Here is a 13320-nt window from a genome sequence, read left to right on the forward strand (position 1 = left end):
TAGCATATGAGACGTGAGGCAGAGAGAAGGACATTCAGACGCACCTGTAGAGCCGGCCGGCGTCGACCCTGCTTCTGGTGCTGCTCCAGTAAGGAGCACAGCTGGTCCCTCAGGGTCCCCAGGGCCTGGCCGCTGGACAGTCCCAGAGGGACGGGCTCCTCCTCCTGAAAGAGCCATCAATCAGCGCTCTCATCAAAGGACGGTTTTTATTACGCACGTTCAGGTAAAAGGCCTGGGCTCGACACACCATTACACCACACGCTTACAGGCTAGTGATTGTGGAACAGGGATGTTTACACTGCTGCAGACTGACTGAAGGGTTCAGCCACGCTAAATGAGAGCAATGTTTGTGGTGACTGGGTTTAACGGCCTGTAATTCAGTCCTCCAAGCGGAGCGCAGCGGCGATAAAGCCTCCTCACCAGGCCACTTGTTGAGCACTCAGCATCGTTTAAAACTCATCACACTTCCTTCTGAACCGCAGGCTTCATTACCGCTAGCTACGCTCAGCTGCATGTAGATTCACTGAGCGGCACTAATGGCATAAATGTTACGCTTTATTCAGCAGTATCAGTGTTACAGTGTCCACTGATTTGTAACAGTAACAGACTATGTTTTGTCAGCTAGTGATTTTTGGCTTTTTACTTATTTACTTAAAGAAATGAAACAGTGAATGAAAAACATACACTGGCACAATATAAGAAATGTAAAAAAAAAAAAAAAAAGACAATTTTAGAAAAGCAGCAAATTCATCTCAAAGTGAGCCGTGTGATAAAGAGACGTATGCAACCTAGAGAGAGAAAAAAGTTGTTGATAAGGATAAAATGTTGCTGTGGAGGGCTCCTAGAGATCAAAGACCTGAATTGTGCCTAACATGCAAAACTTCACTACACCCCAGCAATCTGTAGACATCCACAGTCCACCGTGGGCTGTGGAGGACTTCCAAATCAGTTCATTTGAATTGTACTGCACTGAAGTTACGTCCATGTAAATACCTGTTATGCCATCCGTACAATATTATCCCAAGTCTCCTTACTTCACCAGTTTCATCGAGCTAATGTACAAATGTGACTATTTCAGTTGTGTTACTTTTAAACATTTTATGCTGTAACAGTCATGGTAACAGTAAGCTAAATATGACGTTATTGCTTTCTTATCAAGCCATGTATTCTTTAAACAGCGCATAAACGCGCCCAAAGAAAACAGAACTACAAAGCACATTCAAAGTATATCCAAAGTATATTCAAATTGACCGCAAGTCCCACATAAGACGGTGATCTTTAAAAACATCGTCATTGTGTTGGGTCCTTTCCAAAAAGACCAAAACACATAAACCTGTTAAGTATGTTATATTTGGGTATACCTTACTGTGATACATTTACGTTATACATTGTACATTATAACATTATATTTAGGCATTAAGAAAACTTAAACAGCTTATAATTTTTGGTTTCCCACACACAATCCATTAATACAACAGAATATTTAATAAAGCAATTCAGGTTCAGTATGTTGCTCAAGGGACCCTGGGAATCGAACCTGCAGACTCTAACCTCGCGTTCACACAGTGAGCGATTCAGTCGACCAGTTTCCGTTCATTTTCTACAAAGCTGAGCGACGGCCAGCAACCCCAGCAACTGGGCAACAAGCGACATAAGTTGCCCAAATTTTTTTTATCTTTTCACAGGCATCGCCCATCAACAGCCAAACAGAGTTTCAAGCTTCCTATTTCTCCAACCGGTATGATACCATTTCGTGATTAATAGTTGCGCCTTGCTAGCTAGATTGCTAGCTAGCTAGCTAGCCAGTGAGAGACAGAGAGATCGCTAGCTAGCTAGCGATAGACAGACAGAACGCTAGGAAGCTACCGGGAGAGAGAGAGAGTGAGATATCGCTAGATATCTAGCAAGAAAGCAGTAACAAATAATAATCACCAGTGTTATGACATGACTACAGAAACTAAAGGATAGGCTATATGGCAAATTCTCCAATACACTGTGTAATGCCGTTATTTATCTTTAAAAATGTGTACACCACTAAGAGGGCACAGCGGGAAGCTCTTGCCCCTCCCTCAGCCTAGTAAACTTGAGCGACCCATCAACTGAATTGCGCGCTGTGAGAACGCGGGGTACACAATCCCAGTCCCCTGAAAACTATGCTACGCTGCCGCACATTACCCAATACTATGTGCTCACAAGAGCGGCTGTGATTTCAACTGAATAAAAGGGAAGATTTGGTTGCCAAAAATGCTGGGACAAAATAATGGCCATTCATCGAAGCAGTGAAAAGAAAGGACTATTCCTTAGCCAAATCCAGGCTTTAATCTGGATCTTTCTTCTTTAACTCCCCAATGGTGAACTGGACCACCTGCCAATATAACAACCACCCAATGTTTTATTAGCTTTTTGAAGTAGCTCGAGGACACAGCTCTTAAAACATGAGCAATAGGCTATATCTCCTGTCGCCCAACTTTTTCTTTTTATACAATGCGTTCAGTGTGACTTCAACTCGGCTTTTTAATTTCTTAATGAACTTTATATTCTGCAGATTATTGCTTTAATCTGGAATTGATTTGATATTCAATGCACTGCATTCTATGAAGTGCACAGCAGTACAAGCTGCCCTGGATAAAGATTTCACCCGATCTCCGTATCTGCCATATCGGAGGAAATGCGCATAAATGAACACGCAGAAACAGCCAGACACAGGGAATTCAAAGCAAACAGCAGAGCCAGCAGAGCCAGCAGCAGCCTGGGATGTTGGTGGGAAAGCTCTCTTTTCCCACACTCTGTGCCCTTCCTCCTGCCTCTGTGGCCGTATGTGCGTCTGTGAGGCTGAAACTCCCACTCAGATCCAGCGCTACAGCGCGCTGCTACCGCTCCACTCCACTGCAGAGCAGCCGCCGCTAAAAATAACCACCCATTTTCCCATAGGGTCGCAAGCCAGGATAAACCTTCAGGCAAACAGCGAGGCGGAGAGCGCCCCTGCTCATCCGCAAGCCAAGCAACACGGGTTAGCGGATGCCGTTAGCGGACGCGGCCGCCGGTTGGGCGGCAACAACGCACGTTACCCCCGACCGTGTGCGGTCACGGACGCAAACGCGCGAAAAGGAGTATCGAGCAGCGCTCAACCTCGGCAGAGGGCAGCTGCGGAGAGCTCCGTTCACACTTTCTCTCACGGTACACACAGTACAATTCCAGCCAAGGGCAAAGTCGCTACCATCTTCTCAAGGGGTTCATAAAAACTAACCAGAAGAAAAGGAAGACCCACTTACATCCTTCTTCTTGAGCCAACTCTCCGTCTGCAAGATCATGGCTCTGTCCTGCTCTGCCTTCACTGTTAGTGTCTGAGCTGAGAAGGCTTTTCTCTGCAGTGAGGCAGGAGGAGAAGACTGGGAGTGCAGCTACCTCAGCCTCCAACAGCTCTCCCTCCCTCTCTGCACCCACACCGCCCAGCAGTTACTGAGCCTCCCGCCGCTCTCCCACTCCACACCGCCCAGCAGTTATTCAGCCCCCCCACTCCACACCGCCCAGCGGTTACTGAGCCTCCCGCCGCTCTCCCACTCCACACCGCCCAGCAGTTATTCAGCCCCCCCACTCCACACCGCCCAGCAGTTACTGAGCCTCCCACTCCACACCGCCCAGCGGTTACTGAGCCTCCCGCCGCTCTCCCACTCTACACCGCCCAGCAGTTATTCAGCCCCCCCACTCCACACCGCCCAGCAGTTACTGAGCCTCCCACTCCACACCGCCCAGCGGTTACTGAGCCTCCCGCCGCTCTCCCACTCCACACCGCCCAGCAGTTATTCAGCCTCCCACTCCACACCGCCCAGCGGTTATTCAGCCTCCCACTCCACACCGCCCAGCAGTTATTCAGCCTCCCACTCCACACCGCCCAGCAGTTACTGAGCCTCCCACTCCACACCGCCCAGCAGTTACTGAGCCTCCCACTCCACACCGCCCAGCGGTTACTGAGCCTCCCGCCGCTCTCCCACTCCACACCGCCCAGCGGTTATTCAGCCCCCCACTCCACACCGACCAGCAGTTATTCAGCCTCCCACTCCACACCGCCCAGCGGTTACTGAGCCTCCCGCCGCTCTCCCACTCCACACCGCCCAGCGGTTATTCAGCCCCCCACTCCACACCGACCAGCAGTTATTCAGCCCCCCACTCCACACCGACCAGCAGTTATTCAGCCCCCCACTCCACACCGCCCAGCAGTTATTCAGCCTCCCACTCCACACCGACCAGCGGTTATTCAGCCTCCCACTCCACACCGCCCAGCGGTTATTCAGCCTCCCACTCCACACCGCCCAGCGGTTATTCAGCCTCCCACTCCACACCGCCCAGCGGTTATTCAGCCTCCCACTCCACACCGCCCAGCGGTTATTCAGCCTCCCGCCATTCTCCCACTCCACACCGCCCAGCGGTTATTCAGCCTCCCACTCCACACCGCCCAGCGGTTATTCAGCCTCCCACCGCTCTCCCACTCCACACCGCCCAGCAGTTATTCTGCCTCCATGCCGCTCATCGCATCACCTGCAGCCCTCTGAAGAGCAGAGCAGCCCAGCAGTGGTGCTCGGCTGTGCACTGGGCGGGGGTGTGGTGTGTGGGAGAAAGTGAAAAGCGTGAAGTAAGAGAACAGAAGCCAAATGTAAAGGGGGGAGAAAAAAGCCAGAGAGCCTGACAGACAGAAGAGTCTGACGGAATCTGCTCCTGCGGATGACTTTCCTACTGCTGATGCAAGAGTGCAGTCATGTCCCTGCCTTTAGACAAGCGCTAGCGCTAGCAGAGAGAGGGAGGGAGGGAGGGAGAGAACGGAGTAGCGATGCCAGTATCTCCAGCACACCGTCAGGCATTAATCAATTCTTGCCAGCACAGCACTTTCTATCCTGGAGTGGTGGGCGCAAAGGAGAAAGGGACACACAGCATCCTGGCTGGATTTCATTGCCCCAGGCAGCCCCTCCCCTCACCCCCCATGGGCCGGGCATGTCACCAGCCCAAGAGATGACCCGCTGACACACAAGATACTATACGTTCCTATGATTTCAAATTTATCATCCAGGTAGAAAATATTTGGATAAATAGTACAATGGGTATAAAATATAATATATACAGACATACAAGAATATAGACATCAACCAATACACACAAAAAGGCCTGAAGAACTCGAGCAGAGATTTACAGTATCAAAAGACGACCTGACTATCCAAGGCACACAACTGACCCTTCAAGACACTGCAGAATTTACTCAAAATATTGGTTAATACACTGAAAGTCACCAAATCCTGTAGCCTACAACATTCAGCCATTTCCAAAAGGGCTTCTCTGTACAGCATACAGGCAGGGGGAGCCCCATTTTCACAACCTCCTGCTACCTGACAACTTCGTTCCATTTTTAGCAGCAAATGATTCATGACTTTAACACCACAACAAACTGTCTGTATGATTGTAAGCCAGTAACAAATTACCATTTAGCAACTCCCGGCTCTGTATTTGAGCTACCATAAATTGGAACCAAGCCATTTCCCGTTTCAGTGAGCTACTACCGTGTTCATTAATACAATGTCAACACATACAGCCTCTGAGTGCATATGCGACACAGTGCATGACCTGCTCCTACTCTTGCCTTTTGACAACATTTTTGCCAGTCAATGTAACAGGTTGGCGTATCACGGCTTTTCATCCTTAAGAGTAAATCCTGTATAGGTAATCCACAGAAAGCCTGCAGAACATTTCTTGATTCAACAAATCAACCTCCTTCACACATTGTTTTTAACACCATCACTCTAGGCAGCAGCCAAGCCTCTGTTCTCACTGCATAATATCTCACATTTTAATTTGTGACATGACAATTTCCTTAGTAAAACATTTCTACAGGAACAACTGGTAAATAAGATTGATGCAGTGTTACGTGCAGTTTATTTCAGATTCCAAATGTTTAACAATTTACAAACACTCATGAGAAGGGAAACAAGTCACAGAATATTCTTCGTGTCACTGTAAAATATTGACCTCTGCAACAAAACTACAATTTGTCATCCTTTTTAGGTTTTTCCGTTTTTTAAAAAAAAAGGGGTTTCTAACAGAAAATTTTAGAAAACAACAGTGGAATTATTCCACCTTTAAGATTTAGGCTACACATTCCTTTTGCCTGAGGGGACTTGGTGTATTCTTAGCTTGGGTGTTAATTAGTATGAGACACGACCCAAGCATAAAGGACAGTATACAGAAAGCGCCGAGCGGATCTCTTCAGTGGGCTGTTCAGTAACACCGCCTTCACTTTCCACCTGTACGGTCCTTGACCTTGAGTGGTTTATGCAATAGGCTGCATTCCATTAAGATAGTGCTAAAAAAAAAACTTGCCTGCTTTCATGATCTGAAGAAAGGAGCACAGAAAATTCCAGCAGAGTGGTTTATGGAACATGAAGCAATAATGATTTCAAAACAAGCAGATTTTACTCAGCACCTGCTAACAGCTATATAGTACCTGAGCAAAACCCAGGCATACAGGCCCATTACAATGTAAATATGCGATATGTGACTACGTACTGTAAGTGCTGCTCTCAATGTAAGATCATCTGGAAAGCATTTCACTATCAGACAGAATTTTCACTATTTGCACAACTGATATAACTGTATAAAACATTGCTTTTGGTGGATTCAAAAGAAACAGTGGAAAAATAGTTCATTCGGACTTTCGCCAGGAGAGTACTAGAGTATTTAATTAATCTTTTAAGCTCTTAAAAGTTATTTCTACCTTCATAAAACACACTACGTCCTGGGTGAGGTGTAAATTTTGCCAGGGTTTTCTCATTTAAAAAATATTAGAAAACGTTACATTGAATCACACAAAGCATCCAGCTCTGAGCAGCTCACCTGTTTCTTATCCTGTAGCTCCATGGCAACCACAGGCACTCAGCATGCTCCGTGCGGCGCAAACTTGCTGCTGTCAGCTGGGGTGGCTAACCAGTCCCACCCCCGGCAGAGGAGGTCCCCCAGCCCCCGGCCTCTCTCCCAGTGTGGTGTGCCAGTCTGGGGACTAAGGGGGCTGAGGTGCTCCCTTCAGACCCAGGCACTCAGGCGCGTGGAGGTGCAGAGGGAGCGAGCGTCAACGCTGAAAACGCACCGCCACCGTCTTCATCACACACCGGGTAGGACTGCAGGCTGCTGTCAAAGGAGCAAACAACAAACACTGAATTCAGATGCTGACATCTTAAAAGGCAATGCTGAACGGTGCAGAAGGGAAGGAACGTTCATACACAGACTCTTTAATTCACAGGCAGCTTTGTTAGAAGCAAACGCGTCATTCCCATTCCAGTCCGCTGTAGTCCCATCTCTGTACAGCTCAACTGAGGACAATTCGCAAGATGAATCAGATGGTGTACAGCGCAGCATTCTTACGCCTACACAAGAATGTGTTGACAGCTGACAGTGCTGCACGTCTCTACCTTGCTCATACAAATAAGACTCGCAAGTAAATAGGAGCCAATAGAACCCCTTCTGAGCACCAGCTGGAAATATGTTTCCAGCAAGGGACTGATTCTCCCTCTTGATTAGTGAAAACACACCACCTCTTTCTTAAAGTCAGCTTCATAACTTTTAGTGTTATGTCTCTGACTCTCTCTTTTCCAGCATTGCCACTCACCAGAAGACTAAAACATGGTTATTTGTAGTCACATTCCTGAATCTATTAACCCCTCCAAATGCACAGCAATACATGTTCAGACAAATAGTGTTTAAAATGCGCATTAACAAATGCTGATGCCAACGAATCTCCGTCAGCATTTGTTGACTTCTCTCACCAGCACTTGCAGCTCATATCGCAAGAATGAGAGCACTAGGTCTGAATCGCACGGACAAAACAGAAGCGGTAAAAGCATGAAGAGGTGAAGAGAGGTCAGTCCTATCCACCTGTCCCTATGTTTAGAGCTTGAATGATATCCAAGGCATGCTCTGAGACTACTGATCCTTGGATTTATGCCACCTCCATTTCAGTGCTACTGCATAGTTTTCCAAATAGCAAACCCCTTCTTTTGGGGAAGAGTTCTAACAGCACACTTCCCTTTCACTCCGGATTTTTTGCACACACTACAGTTTTACCCTTGATTGTGCTTTTTTACCTTATTATAAAATGTAAATATGTACAATTAATATTTCTTTATAACATTTTTTTTTCATAACCTTATTATTAGTATAATTTGTATATGTTGTAAATCATGGCTAATATACCAAAGACATGTGTCGGTCACGCAGGTTGTAAATCAATAGCAAAATAAACTTTGAAATATCTGACCAACCAGTTTGAGCAACAATATCCACTCACCAGACAAAGTAGCCTACTGCAGTATACATTTACATTAGACATGGAATCCTGTTTAGCTAGATAGTCTAATGTACTGCGTCTGCCAGTAGCAAAAAGCCTTATTTCGAAAGGAATCTTCTGTATCAAGGAGAAACACTTTTCCCCTATAAAACAGGTGTATGAGTGTGTGTGCCCATACCACCAGACAAGCGCATACGATGAACGTTTGTTTCCGCTACTGTTTAGGAAAGATAGCCAAGTATAATTTAACATTAAATTACCAAACCTACTGGCAGTATAGATACAAAAATAGCCAGCAGTAACTTGCACGTATCGATACGTTCCAGGAAGGGAAATAGTGTGATCATGACATGACACTGTCTCAGCTAACTACTGTCTAAGTAACCAAGTTACTTAACATTTGCTAGCTGGTGATATAGCCTACCATGACGAAGATGCTGGTTGGTTACATAGCTTGCAATAACTCGAAGTAATGGTTAACCCATCGCCAAGTCAAGCACGAAAATTGTTCAGGTTAACGTAGCTAGCTCGCGATGTCATGTCAATTGCAACCGACCGCAGTGCCAGTTGCTAGCTGACGTTACACAGTGCAAACATGTCATGGTGCACAAATTCTCAGTCACGGGCTTTGCAACAACGAAACGAATTGAACCACGGTACTTGGTGTATAGCCCAGTTAGCCCACATACAGTATCTAGCATTATCTGGCAGGTGAGCTACATCATTCAGTGTTACTGGCTCAGTGGACTTAGCCAGCTGTATACATAGTTAGCCAGTTAGCTAAAAAAATTGCTAAGTTACTTAGCTAGGGCTAACGACATATAATGGGCTAGGTTTAAACAGTCAACAGCGTGACAAAATGATATATAAGTGCGTTAATCCGTTTTACTTACGTTAGAGTGGCGTCAACGTCTAATTTATGTTGAATTGTTATGGGGCACAAATAATGTATCCTAAGGATTCAGATATAACAGCAATATAACCGCCATATTAGACCCTGCTGGTACACGAGGGAGTGGCGTACAAACGCGTACAAATCGTCGCTACTAGGGCGCGGTATAGCAGGACACGGATAGGTCTGAATTCTCAGAATTGAACGGCTGAGGTGGAGTCTATACACTACTTTTAGTTTTCGTTGTGAGGAGGAATGTTAGCTGACTAACTATGGACTGTTTGTATCCTCCGAATCCACAAGATGCTGGATCATCGCCAGGCCCGATTAATCCCCAGTTTAATCCTAAACAATCTGCTTTATATTGTGTTAGTGCTGATCCAGTATCCGGGCTAGCGACGTAATGCATATTCGAAGCCTGGATTTGTCAAGTGGGATTTTTTGGTTGTGATGCAACGTGGCTAGCTACCTTGTTGCATTTTATATTGAATGTGTGGGGGTGGCAAAGGATAGATTTTTGTGTTCTGGCCATAAGGTGCCATTATTCGTATGATACTCCTGGCCTGAAGAAGGGGGGTAAAGGCGTCTTACTGTGATGACCCGACGATTTGCGCTGAGAGAGCTCAGTGCCCCTGTTCGACGAGATTACATACAGTGCCCTCAAAAAGTATGCTAATGGTAGTGAAAATTTGTTATTTTTTCTATAGCCTAGCCTACACTTAAGACATTTGTAGCTATTTGAGATCGAAAGATGACTACAAGATGATCTTGATGAAAAGATGAGACAAATATATAGACGGTCACCATTTAATTCATGGTATTTACACATGTTTCACCATTTTACAGAAACAACTGTTTTGTTTTGAGTCATCCCATTTTCAGCTGTGCAAAAGTAAGGTACAGTAGCTTGCTGACTCACAGGTGTTAGCTGTTGCTCAGGTGTTTCCTTTAGCATGGATTGTTCTCACATAAAATAACATTGAGTGTCTATTCTTTTAGGCTGTTTTCATCTGTGGAGAATAGGTTGCATTTGGAGTCAGTGGCATGCACCATCATGAAGACCAGAGAGCTAACTGGCTGAAAAAAAACTTGTTAGTAAGCTGAGAGGTCAGAAGATTTCATTAAAAAAGATAGCACAGAAACTGGGTGTATCAAGTACAGATGTTTGGTAAGTCTTGAAAACCACTGGTGGCCTCAGGAATAAACCCAAAAAGGTTGGCTAAGGAACTGCAGTTGACAGATGAATCCTAAGAGCAGGGAAGAAAAATTCTAAAACAGCCAGTGACATCACCCACCGTCTCCAGAGGGCAGGGGTGAAAATATCACAAACCAATGTATGCAGAAGACTTCAAGAGCAGATCTGCAGAATGAATGGAAAATCTAGTTCAGAATTCTCAAAAAAAAAAAAAAACAAGTTCCTGAACAAAAGTTTTATGGGCAGATGAGGCCACGATAAACTTTTATCACAACAATAGACAAAGCCAAAAGTGTGGAGAAAGGAAAGAACAGCCCATGATCCAAAGGCATCCCCATCATCTGTGAAATATGGAGGAGGTAATGTCATGGCTTTGGCATCTATGGCTGCTTCTGGAACAGGCTCACTCGTCTTTATTGATGATGTAACAGAGGATGGCAGCAGTAGGGTGAATTTGGAAGTGCAGAAAAATTTTGTCTGGCTATGCACAAAGAAATTCCTCCAACCGGATTACCTGCCGTTTCATCCTGCTGCAAGACAATGACCCCCAAACACACTGCTAACGCAACCAAAGCATTCATCGATGGGAAGTGGAAAAATTTGGACTGGACAAGTTGGGCACCTGATTTAAATCCAATCGAGCATGTATTTTACTTGCTGAAGAGGAAACTGAAGACAGAAACCCCCAAAACAAAGATCAACTGAAATTGGCTGCTGGGAAGGCCTGGAAAGGTATTTCCAAGAAGACACAAAATGATAGGTGATGTCAGTGGGTTGTAGACTGGATGCAGTTATTGCAATTAAGAGCTTTAAGTTCATCCATTAACTTACTTTCGCACAACTGAAAATGGGAAAACAACACAAAAACAACAGTTTCTGTAAATTGGTAAAACACACACACATGCAAATACCATGAAATAAAAGTGTCTGTACTTTTGTCTCATATTCATCTTTTGATCTCAAATCTAAATGCCTTAAGCATATAACAAAAACGAGACATTTCACTCAACAAATTTCAATTTTACCATTCCCATACTTTTGGAGGGAACTGTACTGTACAAATACCTGTCCTGATGCATGGCTAGCTTCCATTAGAAGTAATTTTCCATTTTATAATCAGTGCTCCAATGGCTTTCATGAAATTAACATTTTGTCTTGCAAAACCTGATCACATATGACTAATAATTGGCATATCTATGTTACATGCTATTGGTTATATGGTGTAACCTGTATCATTTGTTTTAGATTTTTATGCAGCCCAAGAATACTTTTTTTCTAATCATACCTATTTCAGCCAGAAAGATGTGCTGTTATTCAGTAATGCACATCAAGATTGCATGTTAATTTCTGTGGTAAGCCATGAATAATAGTGTTTTAGGCAAACATTATAGACAGTGTTAAGTGTAAAAAATGTTAAACATGCTTCTTTTGCTTCACTCTTACAATTTAATTACACTCCATTTCTCCAACAGAGGGTTTCTTTAACTTTTTTCAAAGCATAATACAATTGGTGAAAGTGTGACAAAACCTGAGAAAAGGATAGGAGCTCCAAACTGGTGCTTCAAACTGCATCAAAATTATTTATCATCAAACTTTATTGGGTATGAATTTAGCAAAATTGTGGTGCCACAAACCATCGTTTGACAAGATAAAATTGAATTTGAAGACTGTATGATTAACTTCTTGATTGCTGGACATGTTTAATGTACTAATGACCTCTCATAAATGTGTACATTTTTTTCAAGCATCATAGATTTGTTTTAGATCATTCACAATTTAAAGTTATATACTGATGTCAAAGATAGCCTTGGAGCTACGACATAAGACTTCTTTGTTAAATAATCAACAACAAAAAATGTCATTTGTTGCAGTGTGAATTTACAAAGGTAGCAATGATAGCAGGTCATTAGCAGTAGCAGCATATAGGAAACATAAGTATTTATTAACAGTAGTGTGTGTCATCTGCAGTATCTAGCAACACTCGTTAGCAATGCAGCTCCCTTTTGCCTGCCAGGTTTTTTGGTGAACAGGGTGGTCAGTACCGGCAGGGTTGGGCTGAGAGTCCATGCAGCAGGTGTTGGAGGAACAGAGCTACAGGACAGCGCTTAGCGGAGTGTCAGTGAACGGGCACTGGATATGGAGCTGCTGACTGGGGGCCGCACCAGCTCATCCATGATCATTGCAATGGTGTGGCAGAGTGCCTTGGCCTGCAGGGAACAGTGCATGCACAGTGTGTTAGAGACCATCGTTTATACCCCACACAACAGGCGAGGACTGTGTTGTATTACAGACTAAGACTAAGCGTTCTATGTAACCCAGTTGCCGACAGTGTACCTGTTTGAGATAGATGGTGATGGTTTTTGGGTTGGATGGGTGGCCATGACTGATCTCCACCGCCGGCACTTTTTCTTTTTTGGGACTCATTGTGCGAAGAGACTGCACGTCAATCAGGGATATTTTCAAAACAAACTCCTGAAAGAAGTAGCGTGAAACATTCCATTTACTGAATGTCAACCGCTTAGAGCAACGCTGTTTGATACAGAAGCATGACCACACTGTCACATCAGTATCCAATGAGTTATGCAGAGCACTGCTGAGAGTGACAGGTGACCCGGTACCTGAGTTTTAGGGTTCGAGAAGAAGATGCCCTCGTGGTTGACGGCTATGATGCACGGTGAAGGGCAGTCATAATGACTGACCTTCTGGGCCTGGAAGATGTTGAAGCCAAAGAAACGCAGAGAGCTGACCGTTTCTGTAAACGGGAAAGCACATGTCTGACTTCATTTTGTTGGGTTCCCCTTGTTTTTAAGTCTCTGTCTGAATCATGTATGTATATGTTCTGCTTATGATAATGTGAATTTCTCCAACACGGCTCTATAGAGTACATTAATCAATAAATCTGACTCCTTC

The 13320-nt window shown here is 44.7% G+C and overlaps 2 protein-coding genes across 9 annotated transcripts in view; both read right to left on the minus strand.

Annotated features, from left to right (window-relative positions):
• Positions 1 to 9363, minus strand: part of tmem94 (transmembrane protein 94) — a 31172-nt gene extending 21809 nt beyond the window's left edge. For 3 of the 8 annotated variants that reach the window (XM_035404629.1, XM_035404624.1, XM_035404623.1), the window contains exons 1-2: positions 3273 to 3427; positions 45 to 164 (exon numbers count right to left, since the gene is read on the minus strand). In XM_035404629.1, coding sequence (XP_035260520.1) covers positions 45 to 164; positions 3273 to 3311 — 159 coding nt within the window. In that variant the 5' untranslated portion in view covers positions 3312 to 3427. Of the gene's footprint in view, positions 1 to 44; positions 165 to 3272; positions 3429 to 6876; positions 7168 to 7259; positions 7279 to 9216 lie in introns of those variants that run through there. The other 5 variants (XM_035404628.1, XM_035404625.1, XM_035404626.1 and 2 more) reach the window with 4 other exon arrangements.
• Positions 9364 to 11986: 2623 nt separating this feature from the next.
• myo15b (myosin XVB) overlaps positions 11987 to 13320 on the minus strand; it is a 29445-nt gene continuing 28111 nt past the window's right edge. The window contains exons 63-65 of the mRNA XM_035404239.1: positions 13029 to 13162; positions 12745 to 12882; positions 11987 to 12617 (exon numbers count right to left, since the gene is read on the minus strand). Coding sequence (XP_035260130.1) covers positions 12516 to 12617; positions 12745 to 12882; positions 13029 to 13162 — 374 coding nt within the window. The 3' untranslated portion in view covers positions 11987 to 12515. The remainder of the gene's footprint in view (positions 12618 to 12744; positions 12883 to 13028; positions 13163 to 13320) is intronic.

Source organism: Anguilla anguilla, chromosome 2, assembly GCF_013347855.1.
Source record: "Anguilla anguilla isolate fAngAng1 chromosome 2, fAngAng1.pri, whole genome shotgun sequence".
Classification (NCBI taxonomy): domain Eukaryota; kingdom Metazoa; phylum Chordata; class Actinopteri; order Anguilliformes; family Anguillidae; genus Anguilla; species Anguilla anguilla.